At 42.5% G+C, this 21,720-nt stretch overlaps 1 protein-coding gene across 1 annotated transcript in view; it reads right to left on the reverse strand.

The window, feature by feature from the left end:
- PDK2 (pyruvate dehydrogenase kinase 2) overlaps nucleotides 1-21,720 on the reverse strand; it is an 85,350-nt gene that overhangs the window by 51,500 nt on the left and 12,130 nt on the right. The window contains exon 3 of the mRNA XM_078645243.1: nucleotides 2,003-2,074. Within this exon, the coding sequence (XP_078501369.1) occupies nucleotides 2,003-2,074 (72 nt within the window). The remainder of the gene's footprint in view (nucleotides 1-2,002; nucleotides 2,075-21,720) is intronic.

Here is a 21,720-nt window from a genome sequence, read left to right on the forward strand (position 1 = left end):
GACAATGAAGCCTTACTGTGGTACTGTGCACAAGTTATAGATCCCGTCCGTAAAGGGACATTTTCTCCAGCGTTTCATAAGAGCTGCCTCATTTTTGACCACCTCAATAACTCTGAGGGTATATGCGCCCGGTTCAACGAATATGTTGCATAACCTGTCACAGAGCATCACAATCTTCAGGTACACCAATATTGGCATGGAAAGCTATGTATGTGGCCAGAGTTTGCTATTTTGGCATTGACTGTCTCAAGTGCCAATGTTGAGAGGGCCTTTTCACAGATAAAAGATTACATGGGAAGGAAAGAGCGAGCATGCATGACCAAAGACTTACTGAAGAAGTATTGTATGGTGTATTACGATAAGTTTGATTTGTTAAAATGTATTTGGACCTCATATACACGGTCTATATACAATGTACTATCAGTGCAGAAAGCAAGCAGTAATAAAAGCAAAAAGTTCCATAACCACAGGAAAAACACTGTTTCTGTTGTTTTTAATAGCGACAAAATGTGTAACCACTGATAACCATTGTTATTGTAAGGTCCTGAAATTGCTTGAAAATACTCAAAAAAACACCATAATTTAACAAAAACAGAAACTGAAAAAAGGAAAGCCTAAGTATATTATTAATTTCTCGCATCCAAAATCCACAAAAAAACCACAAAACATCACATTGATAAACAGATGCACGACAACCTGGTAAATCAGTTATTCATGTGTAATTCACCGCAGACTTATTTTACACATTTCACAAAAATATTTTATCCAACACTAATCCAAACAGAACTGCCGGACCTCTTATCACCAGCCCTCAGGCCAGATCACATAATGACATGCTTTATAAGCACAGGCACACTGCAATCACACTGGGGTCTGAAATCACACATTTCTAATAGACCCCCATCAAAACTTAACTCAGGAACCTCATCAGAGTGAGACACCACTACTTTTACAGACTTGTATATGGCCTTCATAACATTACACTTCCATCAAAGGCTTTACCAAAATCAGACATATCATCACACGCTCAGACGCACACTAATACAACAAAGCATCCTGGTAGAACGTTACACTTGCACCTATATTCTGACACATTTCCCATACTTCAGCACCACTTAACATGACATAATACCTGTATCCACTCACTTTTACACAGCCATTCATGAGATCAAACCTGTACTCAAAACTTCAAAACAGACTGCAGCGACAATCTGGCCTACCTTAAGGCCATTAGATATTCCGTTTTTAATTTGTGTCGTGATTTCTGTAGTGGGCAATCGTGCTCATTTTTGGGGAACACAGACTTATTTTTTTTATCTTCAGACTATGACTCTAAGCAAGAGAGATACGCAGAAAATTGAGAAATTAGGAAGAAGAGTAAGATAGGAACCTGTGATAAAAGGGAAAAGCAGAGTACACAAATAACTTGCAAGAGTGAGATTAAGGGACAGCAATCAAAACTAAGAAGGTCAGATTTCGGCAGTGTCAGAATCCTAACAAAACCATTGGGCTTTTGCACTTTTTTGTTACAAATTAGGCACTGGATATAATGTGACCTGATATCAATCACACCTGCTTTCACAAACCTTCCCGACACTGACACTCGTCCAGACTCCTACTTGCACAAATCCCATAAACCCGGAAAACCAGATCAAATAGATCCTGCACTCGAACCTTATTCGCTCATAAAGTGGGGAACAACTTGCCACTAATATAGGAGCCTCTTCCTCACTTCTTGAATTCCAAAACTAGCTGAAGACCTGGCTTTCTGAATAGTCCCACTAGGCCCTAGGTGTGCTCAGACACACACATGCTTAGTGCCAGGATACCCTTTCGGGTGACAGCGTGCTCTACAAATCTGCATATAATAAGAATGTTTTATTTAGAAATGCTTCAAACCAATTTTACACATCACACTGATCTCACCCTTCCACATAACCTAGCACAACATCACACATACATCAATTTCCTTAATTGGATATGACTTGGGAGCTGCACTTACTGTTCAAGGGTGCTCTGGTCCTCTGGACTCTTATGAAGAAACTCCAGGATGTCCAACAAACTCTGAACATACCTGCGGGGATCAGTAAAGAGAGTGAGGACGTGAGATTGAGAGGAGGAAGATGAGACAAGAAAGAGAGAAAAGTTAAACTGTGGTCAATACGCACATATTGGACAACAAGGTACACCAGATGCATGATTTAGACAGATGTTTGCAGCGTAAGGGTGCTGTGGAGAGCTTTAGTACACCACCACCTCATCTATCTTTGAGTTTGTAAGCAAACATACTGCTGGAAAAGATACAAATAAAACTACTAGAAAATATTATTTGAAATGCATTATGAAAGTATCGGACTCAACATTAAAATTTGTGAGCAGCAGATTAAATAAATTCAATTTATACTGAAACCACTAGATGTTCTGGTTCGGGTTTCAAGCTTTGCTGTAGTATTTGGCAGACAAAATGGCACTGGACACCCCATAAAACGCATTTTTGCAATGAACACTCCATAGAAATAGGTTTGTTTTTTAATTTTATTTTTGTAGTTTTTTTATAGCACAGGTATGGCCAGGGAGCATTAAAGCACTTTTCAATCACAAAGACAAGTTACGCGACTCGAGGTAATGAACGAACTATCCCAATACACCAAAACATACAGCTGCTAAATACATATACAATAATGTCAGTACGGAAAGGAATGTGCAAGTTAATAGACGGAATCAAAACAAGTAATTAAAGAGGTCACCTAAACAATGAAGTCTTATTCTAAGCACATGTGTTGGAGGAGGGAACATAAAGGTCATGTTCAAAGGAAATGAGAATTTAATTAGGAGGGAATAGGAAAATCACTTCAAGCAACAGTATGAGTAAATAAACATGGAAAGGCAAGCAGGTAAAAAAACCAAATAGAAGTGCAACAGGGTTCAAGGTGAGTTACCAGAATTACAGTCTGTGAAACAAACCAGTGTGCACACAGGAGCCTGAAGTTGGAAAATAAATGGGAATAAACAAAAACTAAAATTCCAGACGCCATTGAAGGGAGGCTTTATAGTTGTTCAGTTCCATGTGCAAGCACTGAAATCCCTGATATTTACTTCCAAGCTGTTTTGTATTGCAACCTGAGCAGGAATCGTTGTATTAGCAATTTGGGCACGTAACTAAACACAGTAAATGAGATGTTAAATGGGATTCTTCCAGGGATAATCTAGTTTTTAATCAGAGATTACTGATTATGGTTATCAGGTTAGCCAAGATGGTCATCAAAGGAGGTGTAGGGCGAGAGCATGTTTTGACCTTTAAATAGCTAGTTCATATTTCACAGTCTAGAATTTTTCAATTTGATGTTTTTCCCTACAGATTTTCTTCTGCGGCCCTTCACTGACCTGGGTGTAAGGATCAACTTGGATTGGTAGATTTCCAAGCTGATGGCCTTTCAAGTCAATATTGACACCAACGTTTTTGAAAGGATGGGGTTTATGCACCTAATAACAATGGAATTATTCAAAGGCTCCCTCCCATTCTGGGATTCAATCCAAGACAACCACACTCTCCTCCTTAAACTTGACATTGTGCCGTCATCCAACATCTTTTCCACTATTCATGTACTTGGACTTAGGGAAGACAGTTCTTCAGGCTGAGCTCCACTTCAGCCGTGCAGCCTTATATCCTGCATTCTAACTATCATGAACTAATCGTCGTCCATCCGAAGCCAAGCTGGCCCTGTTCTAGTGCTCTTATTGACTTTTATGTCACTCAATACTTCCATAAGCCCTGCTAGACAGCTCCCAAAACCACTCCTTAATCATACACTTCTGATGGTTCTTTTACTTAACGAGGCCCATAAATTCTCTCCAATAGCTCTCTAAGCCAAAGATCACTCTTGTACCGCCCTTACCCCACTACTTTGTCACAGAATAGATTCCCCTTGACCTTTCTCATAAATCAACTAGTCATTTCTTCTCAAGAATTAACACTTCCCTCGACACCCTTCGCATCCCCCTACAGTCTTTACACGGACACCTTCCACAATCCTTCTCCTAAAGGCAGGCTCATAACCCCTCCAGAGTCAGGCTGAAACAATGTGGCATAAATCGGATCATAAACTCTCTTCTACTGTTCTTTAAGTTTACTCATCCATATAATTTTCCCAATCGATCTTGGACAACCTTCTGTTAAGTGACCAGAAACTTTTCCTGAAAGCTTGCTAAAGCTCCTCATCCTCATCCGCTGAAACATGAGGGATCTTTTAAAGTCCTAATACTCTTGTCCACGTTGCACCAATACTTTTTTTATTATTCATTTTTATTGAGTGTAACAGTTAATAACATAGCATAAACCACCGCAGTGATTGATCAACATTATTGGTGCTAGTGCATTTGAAGACATGCATTGTACATGTTATCCGACATTTCTGTGTTTTACATAGACTTGGTTATTTACAGTCGGGAGAGCTGTATCTTGACACATCATCTTCATAAAAAGCACACATCTTTTTATCAGCCAAGCTTAAAAGTTGCCTCGTGGATCACACATGAATCCGAGCGCATAAGTACCTATGTCTGCTGCCAGTAGCCAGCGACCTGCTGGTTAATATGTTTACAACGCGGTGGTTACGGAATCGGGCCTGTTGTGTTTGTCTAGTGCCCATTAAAATGTATCCCCCTATATGGAACTGAGCCAGAATGTAAATGAGGCCCAAATGTCTTTGGGGCGGGACCGGCTGGCATAAGTTCCCAGTAACATGTCAACTGGTCTCTGCAATATGTAAGATCTGCTACCCAGGTTTTTATGGCTGGGGGCGTTGTCTTCCCCCAGTGGATGGCTACTCACCTTTTTGCCAGCAGAAGTAAGAGCGCTGTGAGTCACCTACCTGCCGTCGGAATGGTTCGCACATAACCCAGCAGCGCCTTTAAGGGAGTTTTTGTAAATTTTTGATCTGTTATGTCCTGTATGTGTTTCAACACCTCAACCCAGAATCCAGCTATGAACCAGCATTCCCAGGCCTGATGCAGAAATGACACCTTTGATGTCCTGCATCGCCAGCATTTCGTGTCGGGCTGTTTGCCCATGCGGTGACGTTGTGCCGGATTGCGATATAAGCGGTGCAGGAATTTCAAGTGTATTAGTCTGAGGCGATAATATGGGAAAGCTGCTCTAGTTGACCGCAACAGAAGGTCCATTGTTCGTCGGGTAAGGCGACGCCAATATCTGTATCACAAGCGCTGCGCGAACTAGGTGTGATGACCCAAGATTCGGGTTGCGTGATAGTGTATATGAGGGTTATCAATTTGCGGGCTGACGTTTCTGTAAGAATGTGCTCTAGGATGGGAGGTGCGAGGGACAGCGGGTAAATATTATACCTTACGCGGCATGATGCCCGGATCTGGAGGTATAGTAGCGGGTCTAGTGGGGGAACTGCTCAGTTGCTGTAGTGTGAGGAATTGGCAGTCGGGTACAGATCACTGAATGTATCCAAACCCTTACGGTGTGTGTGAGCCCAGGCGACTGCTCCATTAGCGGAGGAATTTGTTGGTTGTTGGCTAGTGGTATGGATGATTCGTATATCCTGTCCAGGTTTGCCCTCCTACAGAGTCCTCCCCAAGCCCAGCACATGGTTTCTGTGGTGTCAATTTCTTGTCTAGGGCGTTTATAGCTTTGATACAACGCTGTTGACAGTGACAGGGGGGCAAGCCTGTCTATTTCGAAGGCGACATGTGGCTGAAATGGCGTTGGGTGTTGCCAGAAGTGCAAATATTGGGCCTGAGCACAGTAAGCATACAGCACAAAGTCTGGAGCCCCAAGGCCACCTTGTGCTAGTGGTAGTGTCAGGAGTTCCCAGGATACCCGGAGTTGTTTTCCAGCCCAGACTAGCTCCACCAGGCTTGATTTGAGGCGTTTGAGAATTGTGCGGTTATAGGTATGGGAATATTTACAAAGAGATACAGCAGTTTGGGGATAATTATCATGTTTTTAATTGCGATGCGACCTGAGAGGGACAAGGGCAGATTCTTCCATCTTTAGAGTAGTTCTTCAATCCATGACATTACCCTACAGTAATTGGCCGCCCAGACCTCTTGTATGTCCCTGCTCATCCAGAAGCCTAGATAACGTGTTGGTCCGTCTGCCAGGCTCTCTGGAAGTCATATTTAAAGGCTGCTGTACCATATATAAGCGGGAGAATCGTAGACTTGGACCACTTAATGTGGATTCCTGAAATGCCCACATATCGCATAAGCTTTTGGATTACAGGCGCAAATTTAACACCGGGGTCAATGATGTAAAGGGTGCAGCACTATCAAGCCCCTGGTAGTGAATCCTATACCCCTGTTCGCGTGGTGTTGTCTTAGCCTAGCCACAAGCGGCTCTGTGGTGATAGCAAACAGTAGGGGGGATAGTGGGCATCCCTGGTGGGTACCCCGCGAGGTAGTGATGGGATCAGAAATTAAACTGTTTATCTGCACTCTTGCCATGGTTGAAACATATAGGAGTTTATTTTGTTTTATAAAAGGTATGGCTCATTCCCAGCCGAGTTAGGAGTATGAAGAGGAATTTCCACTCTAATTAATCAAATGCCTTAGGGGCATCTAATAAGGCGGCTATAGCAGAGACATGTGGAGCGAGATAATGCATCAGCGTAAAGAATGTCCTTAGGTTTTGAGAGGTGGAATGACCTGGCACAAATCCAGAGTGATCCGGACGTACGATGAGAGGGAGCAGTGGCTGCAGTCTGTTCGCCAATAGTTTAGCGAATTTTTTATTGTCTATGTTTATTAGGGAGAGCAGGCGGTATAAGTCGTATGTAGTTGGGTCCTTGCCCGGCTAGAGCAGCATTATGATGACTGCTTCGTGCATGGATGGTGGAAGTGACCCTTTTTGTAGCGCCTCCTGGTATACCTCCAGCAGGCGAGAGGACAGCAAAGTCACGTATTCTTTATAAAAGCCAGAGGTAAACCCGTCTGCTCGGGTGCCTTATCCCCGGGAAGGCTCTAGATGACTCTTTGGATGTCCTCAGCAGTGAACGGCACATCCAGTGAGTCTGAAGGGGTTGTCTTTGAGGTGTATAGTTGGGTGTAAATAAAATTAATTGTACCCAGGATTTGAATTGGTGAATGGACCGGTGGTGCATCAGGGGGGTTGGAGCTAAAAAATGTATGAGGAGCCCCTGGGCGGTTTTAGTAGGTTAGCCAACGTCTTACCCGGTCTATCGCCCTCCCCGTATTTGCGAGCCTGTGCATGCTTATGCAGGAATTTGGTTTCCCTATCAGCCTCATCTTGGAATTCCGTTAATTTTTCTCGCACTTTAGCCAGTATTTCAGGTGTTTGGGATTGGAAGTACTGGCGTTCTAGGTCTCGGATTTCTCCCTCTATTTTCATGAGGCAGCTGAAGATGTCTCCCAGAACTCCTGACTGCAGGGCTATGCAATCCCCGCGAATGGCAACTTTGAAGGCCTCCTAAACTGTGCCTACTGAGTCCACTGTACCTGTGTTGTGTTCGAAACATTCTATAATTTTGTTCCAGATCTCTTCCTTAAATACCGTATCTAGCAGCGCATTTGGGGGTAGGCGCCATGTGAAGGGCTTTATGTAAGGTCTCGGGATTTTAAGCTTGAGCACCACCGGTGCATGGTCCAACAGTGTGCGTGGGTAGTGTATGGCCTCATTTATCCAAGACTGGATGTCTCTGGATGCGAGCCAAAAATACAGTCTGGACTAGGCTTTATGGTATTGAGACATGCAGGTGCCCTCTCTGGCATCCAGATGTAAATCGCGCCAAGTGTCTATCAGGTAATGATCTTCAATTATGGTGCGAAGTGTGACTGCCGATGGTGAATGATGGGTACGAGATGCGCCCACTCTGTCTCCGCGGTTTGACAAAATCATTTTAAAGTCACGACGGAACCGTTCCGTCACGACCACACCCGTTTCTTAGAACGCTCAGCACAGCGCGAAAATTCGCGCCGCGCTGAAGCGGTTAAAGAATTCAGGATTGTCTGTGTTTGGCCCATATATGTTTGCTAAAGTTATTTGCTGCCCGTAGAGTCGACCCTTCAATATTATGTAACAGCCTTTTGGGTCGATTATAGCTCGTTCGGTTGTCCATGGGAGTCCTCTGCGAATTAGGAGCATGATTCCCCTTGAGTAATTAGAGTAGGATGAGGTATGAATGTCCCCCATTTGCTGGATTTCAACCTGGCCTGGGATGTGTCGTTTAAGTGGGTCTCTTGTAGGAAACAAATGTCTTACTTTGTGCCTGATTAGATAGGAGTGTACTAAGCTCGCTTTTCTAAGGCCATTTAGACTGCATACATTCCAGGTAGTGCAGTTTAATTAAATCTACGCAGACTTGTGTCAGGTCCAGGTCGGGAGCGACTGGCTCTGTATGTAATAGACTGTGTGCAATGCTAGACATGTAGGAAGGAACGCATACTGTGGCAGTGAACATCTATGGGTCGGCGTCGTGTGTCTTGTGTCTTGGTGGAATCATGCAACAGCAACATTTTCAGCAGGACATTTTGCAATATGGAACAGCAATAACAGAACCTAACCCACCCCCTCCCACACAAACCCCCCAATTAGGTTGAGTAAGCATCCCTCCCATTACCCCAAACCAGAACAACTATTTCAGAATAGCCAAAGAGGCTACAAGGGATTTATTCCATGGGGAACGAGGAGTTGGCCGGCATACACCCCTGCCAGTTAAGGCTGGGGGGCCGAGTCCTGAGGAATCTCAAATTATGATTTTACATTTACTATGTGAGATGGGGTAATGACACAACATTTTAACAAGAAGAGAGACAGGCATGACATGAGTGATATTTAGACCAGTCTTCCAGAGCATAGATAGAGAGAACCTTTAACAACAGTGTTTTGTATTATGTTGAAAATCAAACCGGGCAGAGGTACGGAGGCAGTGCTTCAATTATTGCCACTCAGGTGGCCTTCTGGTGGCGCATTTGTGTCCTTGCCGACTGATAGGCGAATTTCAGCGCGGCTTTCGGATCCGTGGAAATGAGAGATTTGCCTTCAGCTTGCACTCTGAGCTCTGCAGGGTACAGTAGAGCGTACTTAGTTCCTGATTGTTGGAGCAGTTTCTTGGGTGGAACAAACTACCATCGTGCAGCCTGAAACAGCTGAATTGAATCCGGATACAGGGATATTGTGTTGCCTTGATATTGCACCGATCCGTGTTCACGGGTCATCCTCAGCAATCTGTCCCGGTCACGGTAGTTGAGAAGACCAGCCAGGATTGGGTGCGGCTGCACCCCAATAGGTGGTTTTGGGCCGAGAGCGATGAGCCCTTTCAACTAGGAACATTCTAGAGAGTTTGCTGCCAAAGAGGTCTTTCAACATGGTTTCCACGTTCTTCTCCATGTTTGGTATGTTTGTCGTCTCCGGGATTCCAGTAATTCTGACATTACTGCGTCGGAATCTAGCTTCCAAATCCTCATTTTTTCCCTTTATTAGGTGTAGTACTTTGTCCATATTTGGCATCTGTTCGTGTGTTTCGGCTTGACAGTCATCTGAGTCAGACACCCTGGTTTTGAGGGCCACAATGCGGGTTTCATTTTTTTCAACCCGCTGAGTTACTTGGTCCATGCGGAACACCAGTGTATCAAGCTTTGAGTCGATTGCCTACAAGCTTGCTTTCACATCTTTGATCATGGATCTCAGGTCGTCTTCTTGTGCGTAGTCCATCTCGGCTTCTCCCGTCACGCCGTCAGCTAGGTGCCTGGTATCCGGCTGGCGTGTTGAACTCTTGTCGTGCAGGGGCTCCAATTCACGCTGGATGGTTTGGTTTTTTACTGGCGTGGCACTGGTAGGCGCAGGGTAACACTGCAAGCTCCGGCCAGTTCATGTGGCCACTGGCTGTTTAGCTTGCCCAGTGTCACCCTAATTAGTGGAGTCGTTTTGTATGCGACACAGCCCGCAGTTCGCTAGCACGTTGTGGCTTGCCATGGTTTAGGCTGCCCTTAAAGTACCCCGGGCCGCACCGCAATTCCTCCAGACAGTCCCTGCCCGCCCCCGTGGCTGTTTAGCAGGATGTATGCTGTTCAACCTTTGCAGTCTCCTTTCCGCATGGATTGGCGGTGGCATGTATGTCCACAATTGGAGGGGGCATGAAAATGCAGCGCATGTCCGGGCCACTCCGCAGGACTTAACAGTGCAGTTGGTCCAGCCGGTCCACCTCGCACGCACCCCAGCCGGCAGCCAGGTTCACCCTCAGTAGGGTGCCTGCGACCCTAGAGGGCACTCCGACGGGGCCGCAACCACCGGCCTCCAGCACCAGCGCGTCACAGGGAGGCCGACTCAGCAGCAGGTCCTGCTACACTGCTCCCACGCGCGCCTCAGGATCGTGTTCACTTGGTCGCAACAGGCCCAAAAGTTCTTGTCTCGTTGGTAAAGAGGACGGCTTCACCTTCGGCCCCCGGAGACCGAGGATTCTGCTTGCGCCTCTCCCAGGCAAGTTTCCTGTGGGTGGTGCTGTGTCAGCTACGAGATTAAGGCAGGGTTTTGTAAGGATGTGTGGCCTCGGCCGGCTGAACCATCTTAGTTAGCAGCCAACTGCCTCTCCTATGGTGCTTTACCTCTCTTCATCCTCTCCAGTACAACAACCATATCTCATGTGAGAAAAACTACAATAACAGTGCTTCAGCTCTTTCTAAACCTCCCTCTCCTTATTCATTTGCCCAACCTCTCATAGTCATTCAGGTACCCTTCTTTTTCTAACGTGTGCTCATCTTCTGCTTTGATAACTCTCAATTGCTCCTCTACTTTACTTATATATATTTTGTTAAAAGAAAAAGGAACAAAATGCCTATTTAAAGTAAAATTACCCCCAAAAAATATCAAATTATCTATAGAAATGTTGTTAGGAAAATTAATAAAAGTAAAACAATTATCTGTTATACATGAACACATTTAGATTGCCAATAGATGACAAAATGCTACCTTTCATATGCAATTCCAAGCACTTGCAAATACATCTGAAATAAACTGATTCCCGATTACATAGACAACACTAACAATGTTACATATTAATGCTGATCTGAGATCCAGTAAGTTTTAACACCAAAAATGGATTCACTAGAAACAACTGATAAAGCTTCCGGTCCTCGTAATGTAAATAAAAAACAACCATCTACTTAATATGCATACTCTTAAGATTTCAGATTTTACTAGCCCAGTTCTATTAAATCACACACCCTGAATATGTGAAATGTTAATATTTTCTCAAAAATAAATCTATGTGGGACTGTCACTAGACAAAAATAGGATTCTACAAACAATTTCAGGATCTAGACTTCCTTAGCTGACCAAGTCAAATCATTTGGAGTCGCAGCAAAAAAGATACTGTCCAGTCTATTTTGTCAGTCACACCAAAGTAGTTATCATGGAATGACAGGCCCTAACCTTGGCTGACTTGATTTCAAGCTCTGAACCAATGTCTTTGATTCGATTGACGCAGACTCTAGCATTCCTTCTAGCGTTTTCCTCAGTCCATAATTCAGGTGTGCTATGAAATAACCTAACTACAATTTTAGCAGAGTAAAAGCAGAACAAAGAGTTGTCCATGTTTTTTTCGAAAACCCTGCATAATATTTATAAGCTCTGCCCTTCTATGGACGTAGTAGCTTTTCCGTTTGAAAAAAAAGCACCCAATAACGTTTCACACAATGAAATTGTGGACAAGCAAGAGTCCCTTGCCCTCAAGTCAGTTATATTTAGCAACAGATGAGCCACTAAATGTCATTACCTTCAGCTCTGTGTTTTTTCATTATGAAGTAGTATGTTTTTGCGGTATGATGCTTGTTAATCAATACAGGACTACATCATCTGTGTAAGCTAAGGCTGGCACAAAATGTGCCCCTAATTTTGATGGATAACTATGTAACGTTATAAAACCTACTGCTAAATCTGACAAACCCAATCTGCAGAGACTTACTTCTGGAATTACTACTGCAGGTTTTCAATTACGGTAAGCAAGACATGACACACAGTTTTAATTGTTTTCCTTCATGCCAAGAGTCCATTCCCCAAATGAGATCACGATTTTGGGAATTAAATAGCCTCATGTGGGGATGCTGCTATCTCAAGCCTAAGAAACGGCAATGATCAAGAACCTCCTACATACTTGAATGAAATATGTTCAGTTTTCTCATCAACCAGTCTTCAGTTGACCTTCACAAAGGCTAAGGACTTCTGATTTTTACAATCTGCATTTACCATTGAACTTGCCATAACAAAAACTTCCATACGGTTTGGATAGATTAGCTTCCGCTGTTCCAGAACCAACTACTACAGCAAACCTTAAAACGGGAACTCACATCCACTTAAGGATCCATCTACAAAGCTGGACTCTGCGCATGAATACAACCTAACAGACATTGCCTTATGCATCTCTAGCTGCCATGGTAGGAAAACTCTCATCGCTCCAGAAAACAAGTTCAATCACTGGCTGACATTAGTCCTCAAAACCATCATTTCAAAAAAGGTTTCTACAAAGTATCCAGAAAGAGACTAAAACTAAACAGAAAGATGAACTCACTTACTATATTATTCCAAAATCTATAAAGTCGCAGTTAAAAAAAGGGCAAAAAGTATCTATTATTCCTGTAACTTATATAAAGCTAAAGTAAAGGACCTTTTTCAAGATAATTGTCATATTCCTGACCCTAAAATGCTCAACCTACAAAACTCCCATGAGGTTTACTTGCTTCTATTTTCACATACTTTCCAAAAGCGGATAATTTAATATCACAAGTCAACATGTGAAAAAGAATTTGCTGTGTTTTTACATTAGATAGAAATATCTCTAACAAAAAGGCAATATCTTGATATTAAATTTGTCAGCTACTCAATTGCTTACTTTTGAGTAAATCAACCATAATTTAAAGACAATCCACATAGACATAACTATCTCAGTGTTAAAAAATTAAACAATGAGTTACTAAATGCTGAGATGCGTATTAGCATTTCAATGCACATTAATAATTTCTAGTATGTCTATGCATACTCTCCATAAAGACTAGGTTTCTGATGTGGATTTAACCCAATGTGCAACTATGCTATATCAGCAGAGCATTATCTTGTGGTCAAAACCATCAAAATACAAGAACAATGTGACACCAGCTAAACACTTTATCACCAAAGCCAAAGGTATCTTGAGGATCAAATCAAAAAGGACCTATGGGTCAACTTGCACATCAACTCAACTTCTCAACCCATGTCTTGATACAATCTACTCTTCAATCATCTAGCTAATGGTTACATCACCAATTTCATAAATGCCTAAGGTGCTTTGAGATTGCTGGTGGTCCCATCACCAGCACCTATATTCAAGGACATCCTCGTCAATAGCTTAGCTTCCACCATAGTAAGAGTCTTCATCAATTGTCCCATACCTATAATCACTCCAGAGTTCTGTCCCTTCCTTCAATAAACGGTGGACTGGAGGAGACTACTTCGCAATACAAACAGCTAAGATGTGAAACACACTCACTTCAAGAATAACAGTAAATTGAAAACACCCTGAAATCCGGAGAGCAATGAAAGCTTGGCTTTCTCGTGTTTATAACTCCTTAGTAAGCATTTGCAAAAGCATTTACTCTTAAACTTTTGGTACATTTTAATGCCATATTGCTTGTTAGCTAATAGTGCAAATGTGGAAAAGTATGCTAATGTTGCATGTTGAGAAGAGTAGGACTAAACAAACAACAATTATGAGATATTCTAATTAATGATTGTAAGAAAAGTGGCAAAGAGAAGGAAATTTATACCCGATAAATAAACAGGTCCATCTACAAGCAACACAATGTGTAACACTGTTCAACCCAAAACCCAATCCAAAGAGGAGTACTTTGCAAACGAAGGGATATGAAGTGCTTTCTAAATGCTACAATGCAATACCTCACACACTGCCTGTTATGAAGAAAAAACCTGAGTTGAGCCCCAATACATTTTCTAAGTGTATATATTACTGACTGGGGGAAAGCAAGACACTTCAACCCCAATTGCCTCCACTTCAAGAAAATGTTTCATTTAGCAGCAACAATAGTTTTGTAGCTGGAAAGTTATATCTTTTCATGGCATCTACAAGTAGGGTTAGAGATCTTCAGATGCTTTTGTTAGTCAGTCATTAGAATGTTTTTCAAAAAGAACGAGCTATGTTTATAATCTTTCCAAATGTATGGGGATGCTGAGTGGGTCACCTGTGATTCACCAACTATTCAAGCTGTAAAATCATTGACATAAGAATGTGATCATTTAACTTTGTTCCACAAATAAACACATCTACATTTGCTGTGCACAGAATAAACTATTTTTAATTTGCATATAAAGTAGGTATGATGTTGAAACAGAAAAAATCCTAAACATCACTTGTCTCACTTTTGTATTCATTCTTGTACTACTGTGATATAGTAATGTCTAGAAAAGTATGAGCTGATCTCCGGCTTCTCTCTAGATGCACAGCGGAGGGATATTTCTAAAGAAGGCTATTGCAGCTTCTCATGTTTTTGTAAAGGGTGCCCTCAGTCTTAATGCATTTTCTTTCCTGTATGTTCGTAACAATCAACAAGATGGCTCACTGAAGTGAATGTTTAACATTTAGACACATGAGGCGTTTCTGAGGTTATGGAGTTGAAATCCTGATCAGCCAAACTCAGCCTCCAATATTCCATGGGTCAATATAGTGAATACTGCATATTGAGTAATGATAACATGTTACTTACAGCACTTAGAACTGGCAAAAATGTGTATTTTACTATTTAAAAGGTTCTTTCAGGTGGCCCTGATATCTGTTTACGTTCTATGTATTATTTAACAATCACTTAAGGACTCTTCGAAGTCTCTTCTTCTAAAGTAACTATTTCTTACTGATCACGCCCTTCTGGACCCTTCTCAAAACGGTTTCAGGAGTGCCCACAGCTACTTATTGCTCCATTGACTCTATGAGAATGCAGGTGGATCAGGGAGGGTCGGCTGTCCAGGTCTGTTGGGACCTATCAGCAGCCTTGGACACTATCATGCCCTCACAAATTGTGAAACGGCTACAACGAATAGGGGTGGGGGCCAAGGAGGTAGAACTGCTTCACTACTTCCTTGTTGGGAGATGGCAGATTGTAAATTGTAGTCACTTTAGAGTTAAGGCCTTCAGCCTTCCAGGTAGGGTTCCGCAAAGCTCCTCTCTCAGCTCAAACCTTTTAACTTCTATGTCTCCCTTTGGCAGCCTTAGTGAGATCCTTTTGATACCAGGTAGTATCATTTGCAGATGACAGACAAATGATTGTGTTCTTCACTGATAAGTTCAAACTTTGCATGACTGGAAATTTTCCTTAAGCTTAATGCGGATGAGACAGAAGATATGGTCTTTGGATCCCAGCACTCAATCTGGTCAGAGCTCTGGTGGAAGGATTCATGTGGGTCCCTCCAAACTCAAGCTGAATCAGTAAAAGACTTAGGGGTTCTGTTCGATAACACCCCCTCAACTTCAATCTGCAGGTAAATCGAACCACAAGCACCTGCTTTTATATAATTCGATCTTCCCTTTCATTACTGAGGAGCAACACACAACAGTGGCTATCGTGTTAATCACCTCGCGATTAGACTACTGTAATGCTATCTATTATGACATAAACAGCTATTCTCTGAACAAATTTCAGTTGGTGCAAAATGTGCAGCACAACTCATTATTAACACCCGGAAATAGCTCTCTCTACTAGCTTCCAGTCAAGAAGCGGGTGATTTTCAAAGAGTTTTGTACAGTTCACCTAGCTGTGCACGGCAACAGCTCACAGGCCATTAGGTCTTCCTTTCATCTGTATAAGCCGAGTAGGATTCGAAGATCAGCTTCAAGTATAGAAGTTACTGTGCCAAAATTCTGAAAGGCAAGACGTGGCGAATGCTCCTTCTCAGTTGCAGCTGCCAAATTATAGAATACCTTGCCAAGCCACATTGCGGAAATCAACTATTTTGCTTCTTTCCGAAAACACCTATAGGGGTGTGGAATTCCTATAGCCCGACGTCCAGGCATATATTGATTGGGGTCCAGAACAAGAAGTTTTTTATGTTTATTTTGTCCTTGGGTCAGATAGGACAAACCCCATGCAGCAAAAGCCCTTTGGCTGCCATATTACACTACATACAACATTATGGCCCAGGGAAGGGCATTGTCTGCAGTTACTATAATATTTGTGTCCATGTTAATGCTGTTCAAACTTTTATTTATGGTTCCTCAATACAAAGCCATTATTATTAGGGTGGGCGCCCTAAGAAAATGTAAGTTCAGGCTGTACTACTGACAGTGGCCCAAGTATAGCAAGCATTGGCATAGCCAATAGTTCTCGCTTTTGGGACCTTGTAAGTATTTAGTTATGCAGCACAATATCCTTCGTGCAACAACATCAACTGTTGCATGGCTAAAAACTTATAAGGTCCCAAAAGCGAGACCTATTGGCTATGCCAATGCTTGTTATTTTCGGTCATCTGAAAAGTTTTTTTCCTGGACACCAATGATTTCATGCAACAAATCTTTGTAATAGGACATGAAAGAAAATTATAGGCTTTCTGAATAATCCTGGGTACCCAGGTAATGCGTTACCTAAATGGAATGAATCCTGTAAAGTCTAAAACCCGTTCCTTCAAGCAATACATTGACAGCTCAAACAACTGCCAAGCCAGGAATTCCACATACCAAAGCGAAAGTCCCTTATTTTTTTTAAGGATTTGGCATTTGAATGCCTGTTGAGTTTGTACAACCAAACCTAAAACTAAGAAAAGGAAGGAAAAAAAGAAGAAATCGAGATTGGAGCCCAGACTATATACAAATAAAATATAAAAGGTTGCCGGACTATATGGCACCAAAGGGACAATTGGATTTTGTTACAGGACAAGTAGCCTTATGAAGCAACCTGCCCTATGGACAAGTAGATATTTAATTAGATTTGACACCTCTGCACTTAAAAAACAGGCTTTTCTCGTCTTAGGTCAGGTTCTCCCAAAGGGGTTTAGGAATTCTGGAACATAGTGCCTTGATACCTGCGGGTTTAGAGCGCTATATAAGTTTATTTTTCATTTCATTTCATAAAACCAAGCTATTACTTATACTCACACTTTGGAACTTAGGCCATTTTTGCAACATGCTAAGCGTACCTTTAACAAGTTGTTAACTGATATTTAATACTTGCTATGCAATTGTTTGCACTTACGCCAATTATATCTGTATTATAGACCTGCCCTAGTCTTCAATCCTATAATTCCTCATCTCTGCAGTGGTCCATTGTCATATTTTGGGCCTGGGCCATGCTACAGCAAAAAATTGCAAATTAACAAATAAAAAGACTGATACAAACAGGCAAGTTCAAGGCTATCACTAGTGAAAACATGCTAATATATACTGCTTTGCGGTACACTTCTTCCTATGCCTATACTCTGGCTAGCTTGGCTTTGATTCAGTCATCCACATTGCATAAATGGAAGATCCCCATGCAAATCTATGTCACATGAGCACGGTCTGGCACTCAGCTGAGCTTCAATGTGGTATATCAAGCAATGTGGGGCGGACATAGTACTGGAAGAATATACTACACCATCCGAACGACTGACATGCCTTAATCAGAAACAAGTAAGATTACATATTGACACCTTTGTATAACCAGGGGTGCTGTGACATCACATCATATTGTGCCAGCCTGCCGACAAGCTAAGCCAGAGCTAAAAAAACTAGAACATGCGTTTTATTAAAAGTTTCCAAGGACATGCTCCTCAATGGTCACGCATTAGGACAAACTGCTGTGAGAGGCATGAGGCAACTCAACAAAGCAATCAAAAGAGAGAGGCACATAATCTTGATAGCAGATAACTTACAAGGCACAGTGGGTTTCAAAGCAGGATCTCAAGGCATAGTAAGATCATTTAATGCAATACAACGACTCTCCAGGAGCACTGGAATATTTTACTCTCACATCTGACACCAAAGTCTTAGCATTAGCCTACCTTCAGCTGCGAGGGAGTATAAAAACCTTATACAGAAGGAGCTGAACGGAATTCTGCGATTCCTTACGGTGAGAAATTGTATACTAATAACATGATGAATAACAGAAATGTGACTAAAGACTACCCTACAAGGGATTTGAGATAATGGTCTCAGGCTTCATCATGACAACTGTAGAAACCTCAAAACGTAGGTAAAAAACTTGTGATACCTATTTTCAACAAAAGGATTCAGGGCCAAGGACAGCATCAGCCAGGTACAGAACTATCATCCACATCACCACCTGCCCTTTGTGTGACTGGGAGGTCTGTGAAACATAGATGAAATGGGGCAGAGAATAATACTTCATGACGGGTGGACTTATGCCACTCTACATTTGATGGCCACTGGATTGGGTTTCGGTCGAGGACTGAAGTAACATGATTGCTGGGCTGTTACAGACCTTCAAGTCATCAGCTATTTATTCAGTTCTCCGTTGAAGACGCCCAAGTACCACTGTATTGTTAACAACTGATAACCCAGAGACAATCTTTGGCAAACCACTATGATATAAACAAGGAAAATAGGCTAAAACTTAATAGAGGGAAAACAGAAGTCATTATGTCCGCCTATTGTGAAAGTAGCCCAGCCTTATCTTTATCTCTGTTCTTTAGTTGCACCATCTCTCTCACGAAGGCGGTCCACCTTGACAACACTGCATTTAAAGATGCTCATATTAATACTGGTAACAGTCACCTCTGATACCACATCCTGTAACTTTTCAAGGTAATCAACTTTACTCCTCCATTCTTACAGTCCTCCTTCAATACAGCTGTTATAGACAATAGTCTAGGATGCCCTTTGAATGAGTGTAACCAAGTAGCACCACAGATTGCAGGAGTGTGTCTGGCAGAAGGGTACTAGAGAAATTTCTCCACAGCATTGAAAGCTCCACATTGGCTCTCACGACAGAGCAGGATTTGCTTCCTATGCCTTTACATTATCCTCGATTGCAAACAGAGCTAGTCTATCTCCCTTACGCACAACTAAAAGCATTCACACAAACGCACCTATACCCACTCCACTGGGTCAGCAGTCCAGAGTACACTGCCACTGTAAGCGTCCCAGTGTTAGACCCACAATGCCTTCCTGTGCTTCCATATCACAACTCAAAAATCACATCAACAAACAAAATTCTGCAAATTCTTCTAGAACTTGAACATCCTATTATAAGTTCAATGAGGAGTGTTCGTTTGAATGGTGAGGTCATTTATAGTGTGCCTCGGACTATATGCCTGGGAATTAACATTTTCCAGGACAAGCTGCACAACATCATCATGAGGTACCAGATGTATAAAAGGTAGTTTGTGTTAGCAAAGAGTTAGATTCAGAGAATCACAAGGTTTGTGAGTGCAATAGAGATTTTTCCTGTGTACAAAAGACCCATTAGGAGTTCGATTTTTTTTTCCTGACTCATAAAAGGGCTTACGCAACCTTTTCCGAATTGCAAATAGGATGTATGTGTGAAAGAGGCATTCCTGTACGACTGATTTCGAAAATGGGATATGTATCATTGGTTTATGACCACAACTACAGTCGAAAAATCAATGATCAGTAACTGACCCCAGAGCTGGGGAGGGTGGTAATTGAACCGCTATGGAATAGCGTACCACAGCAGCTTCCCCTTTAGGAGTCGTAATGCTGGCCTCGTGGGGAGCAGCCATTACTAAAGAGGAGAACTGCCTACTCCCCCTCATGACTTGTCAAACGGTAAACGTTTCTTGTTTTTTAAAGCAGCAACTGTGTTTACTGCACACAGCCAGCTTTTAAAGAAAAATATTTCCAGTTAAAAAATGTAAACGAAGGTACGTAGTAGTCCTTTTTATCCATTCATTTTTGGAGCCAATCATAGTGGGTCGCAAATTGCATCCTGCTCAATTAATATTCATTAGGCAGGTCTATTTGCGGCCCCCCTATCCATGGGCAATTTGTATACGTGGCAGAAAGAACTGACTCAGGCAGAGACTCACACTTTTTAAAGCCAAAAATTGCTTTATTTTAGTTGTCCGCCCCATAAATGTACCCTTTCAATGTCAACCAATGGAGTAAATAAATTGCCTCGATTTTTTCAAATCCAGCTCCCGCGTTCCTGTTACAAAATGTTGCCATGGGTGGATTTGCGATGCAACCTATTAATTCAAAGGTGGCATCACATACTGCATCCCAGGCTGGGTTCCAATTCACAACCAGTCGGTGTAGAAAATGCAAATCCCCAGTTTGCAAATATATGATTCAAAGTTCCTATAATTTCCAAAAAATAAAGAAAGGCATTATCTTAATTTAAAAAAAATACACCACGTCAAAAAAACTGTACGAAATGAACTACTCTACCAAGAAGAGAAACTAAAAAGAATATAGTATATAGAAATATACTACATGGCGTCCATGTTCTATTGCTCATTTATTTGCTCGTCGGCGGTCTCCTTACGCAGCTATGAGAAACACAAACTTAAGGGGGTCGGTACCTTATCGTGTTTCCAGTTCACTTGCTGCCGGTTCTGGGAGGGGGGATCTTTTAAGTGGATGCAATTTGTTTTTATACCTGACCCACTCCACAGTGTCATTTATGAGGCCAAATTAAATGCAGGGGTGCAGGTTGTCAGCTGGTCGCCATGCCTGATTCCAGCAGGCAGGTGATAGCTGCTGAGTCCGCCAGTGGTGCCAGTCAGCAGTTATTATGGACTGCATGGCCATGCGATGGGGGTTTCAGGCCAGTGGTGGATTGGATATTTGTATAGCCGTGCTGTCCCTGTGGTCCTGTCTTTTGCTGTGCTCTGCCTGTTTAGCAGAACACAGCACCACTGTTTGTAGATGGACATTTCTGAGAGTTTTCATTTCTATTACCTACAAACATAGCACGCATATTAGTAGACTGCAAATAAAACCCCCAGAGTTTAGCTGTGCTATTGAATGGTCAAAGATCCTCTGTTCAATGGTACTCATTTTATCGACCCTAGAAGGATGAAAAGCTATGTAAACTCATGTGGAATCAAACAAGTGAACATGTGAGTATAGGAGAGCAAACACAGATCCTTGGAGTAGGCACATTAGCTCCTTGGGCCACCAGTGTAATATATAACGGTTACCATACCTCATGTCCCAGTAAGATAACGGTGTTCGGACAGTGTAGTAGCACACACAGTAGAGTGTTTTAGTGATACTGCCTGTCTTCAGAGCAGCCTGTGACCGAAAAGGGGGCTCTCTGTAAGCTCACTGACTCCTAGCAGTCACTGCAAACCATGCTGAGTGCTCGGGTGGCAGCTATATAAATATTCCATTGCCACCATTTGACCCGTGATACTCCGGTCCTAATGGAGCAGAGCCTTATAAAGTCAGCAGGATAGTATGATATTGACAGAGCTCTCCCTGCCAGTGCACCTCCCTGAGCCCGGTGCAGCTGACCTGCTGTGGCTGCCATTAATAAATACAATTGATGCTTCATTCGTTCTGAGCTGCCTTTAGTTTACTGTGTCTGAGAGCTGTGCAGCCGCTGCCTGACTCCCTTCTGCTCTGTTTTCAGTTGCAGGCCTTGGCTGGCAGCTATGGGGTTAACGCTGCTCGAGCAGGAGGAATGTTCGCCGCTGGATCTTGAAAGCGCATGCGCAGTACACGGGCAGTAGAGTGGGGTGCTTCAAAATACATGCAGCCAAGACATTTGGTTTTATGCGCATGCGTGGAAACGCGGGGG

The sequence above is a fragment of the Lissotriton helveticus genome, chromosome 5_1 (genome assembly GCF_964261635.1).
Source record: "Lissotriton helveticus chromosome 5_1, aLisHel1.1, whole genome shotgun sequence".
NCBI lineage: Eukaryota > Metazoa > Chordata > Amphibia > Caudata > Salamandridae > Lissotriton > Lissotriton helveticus.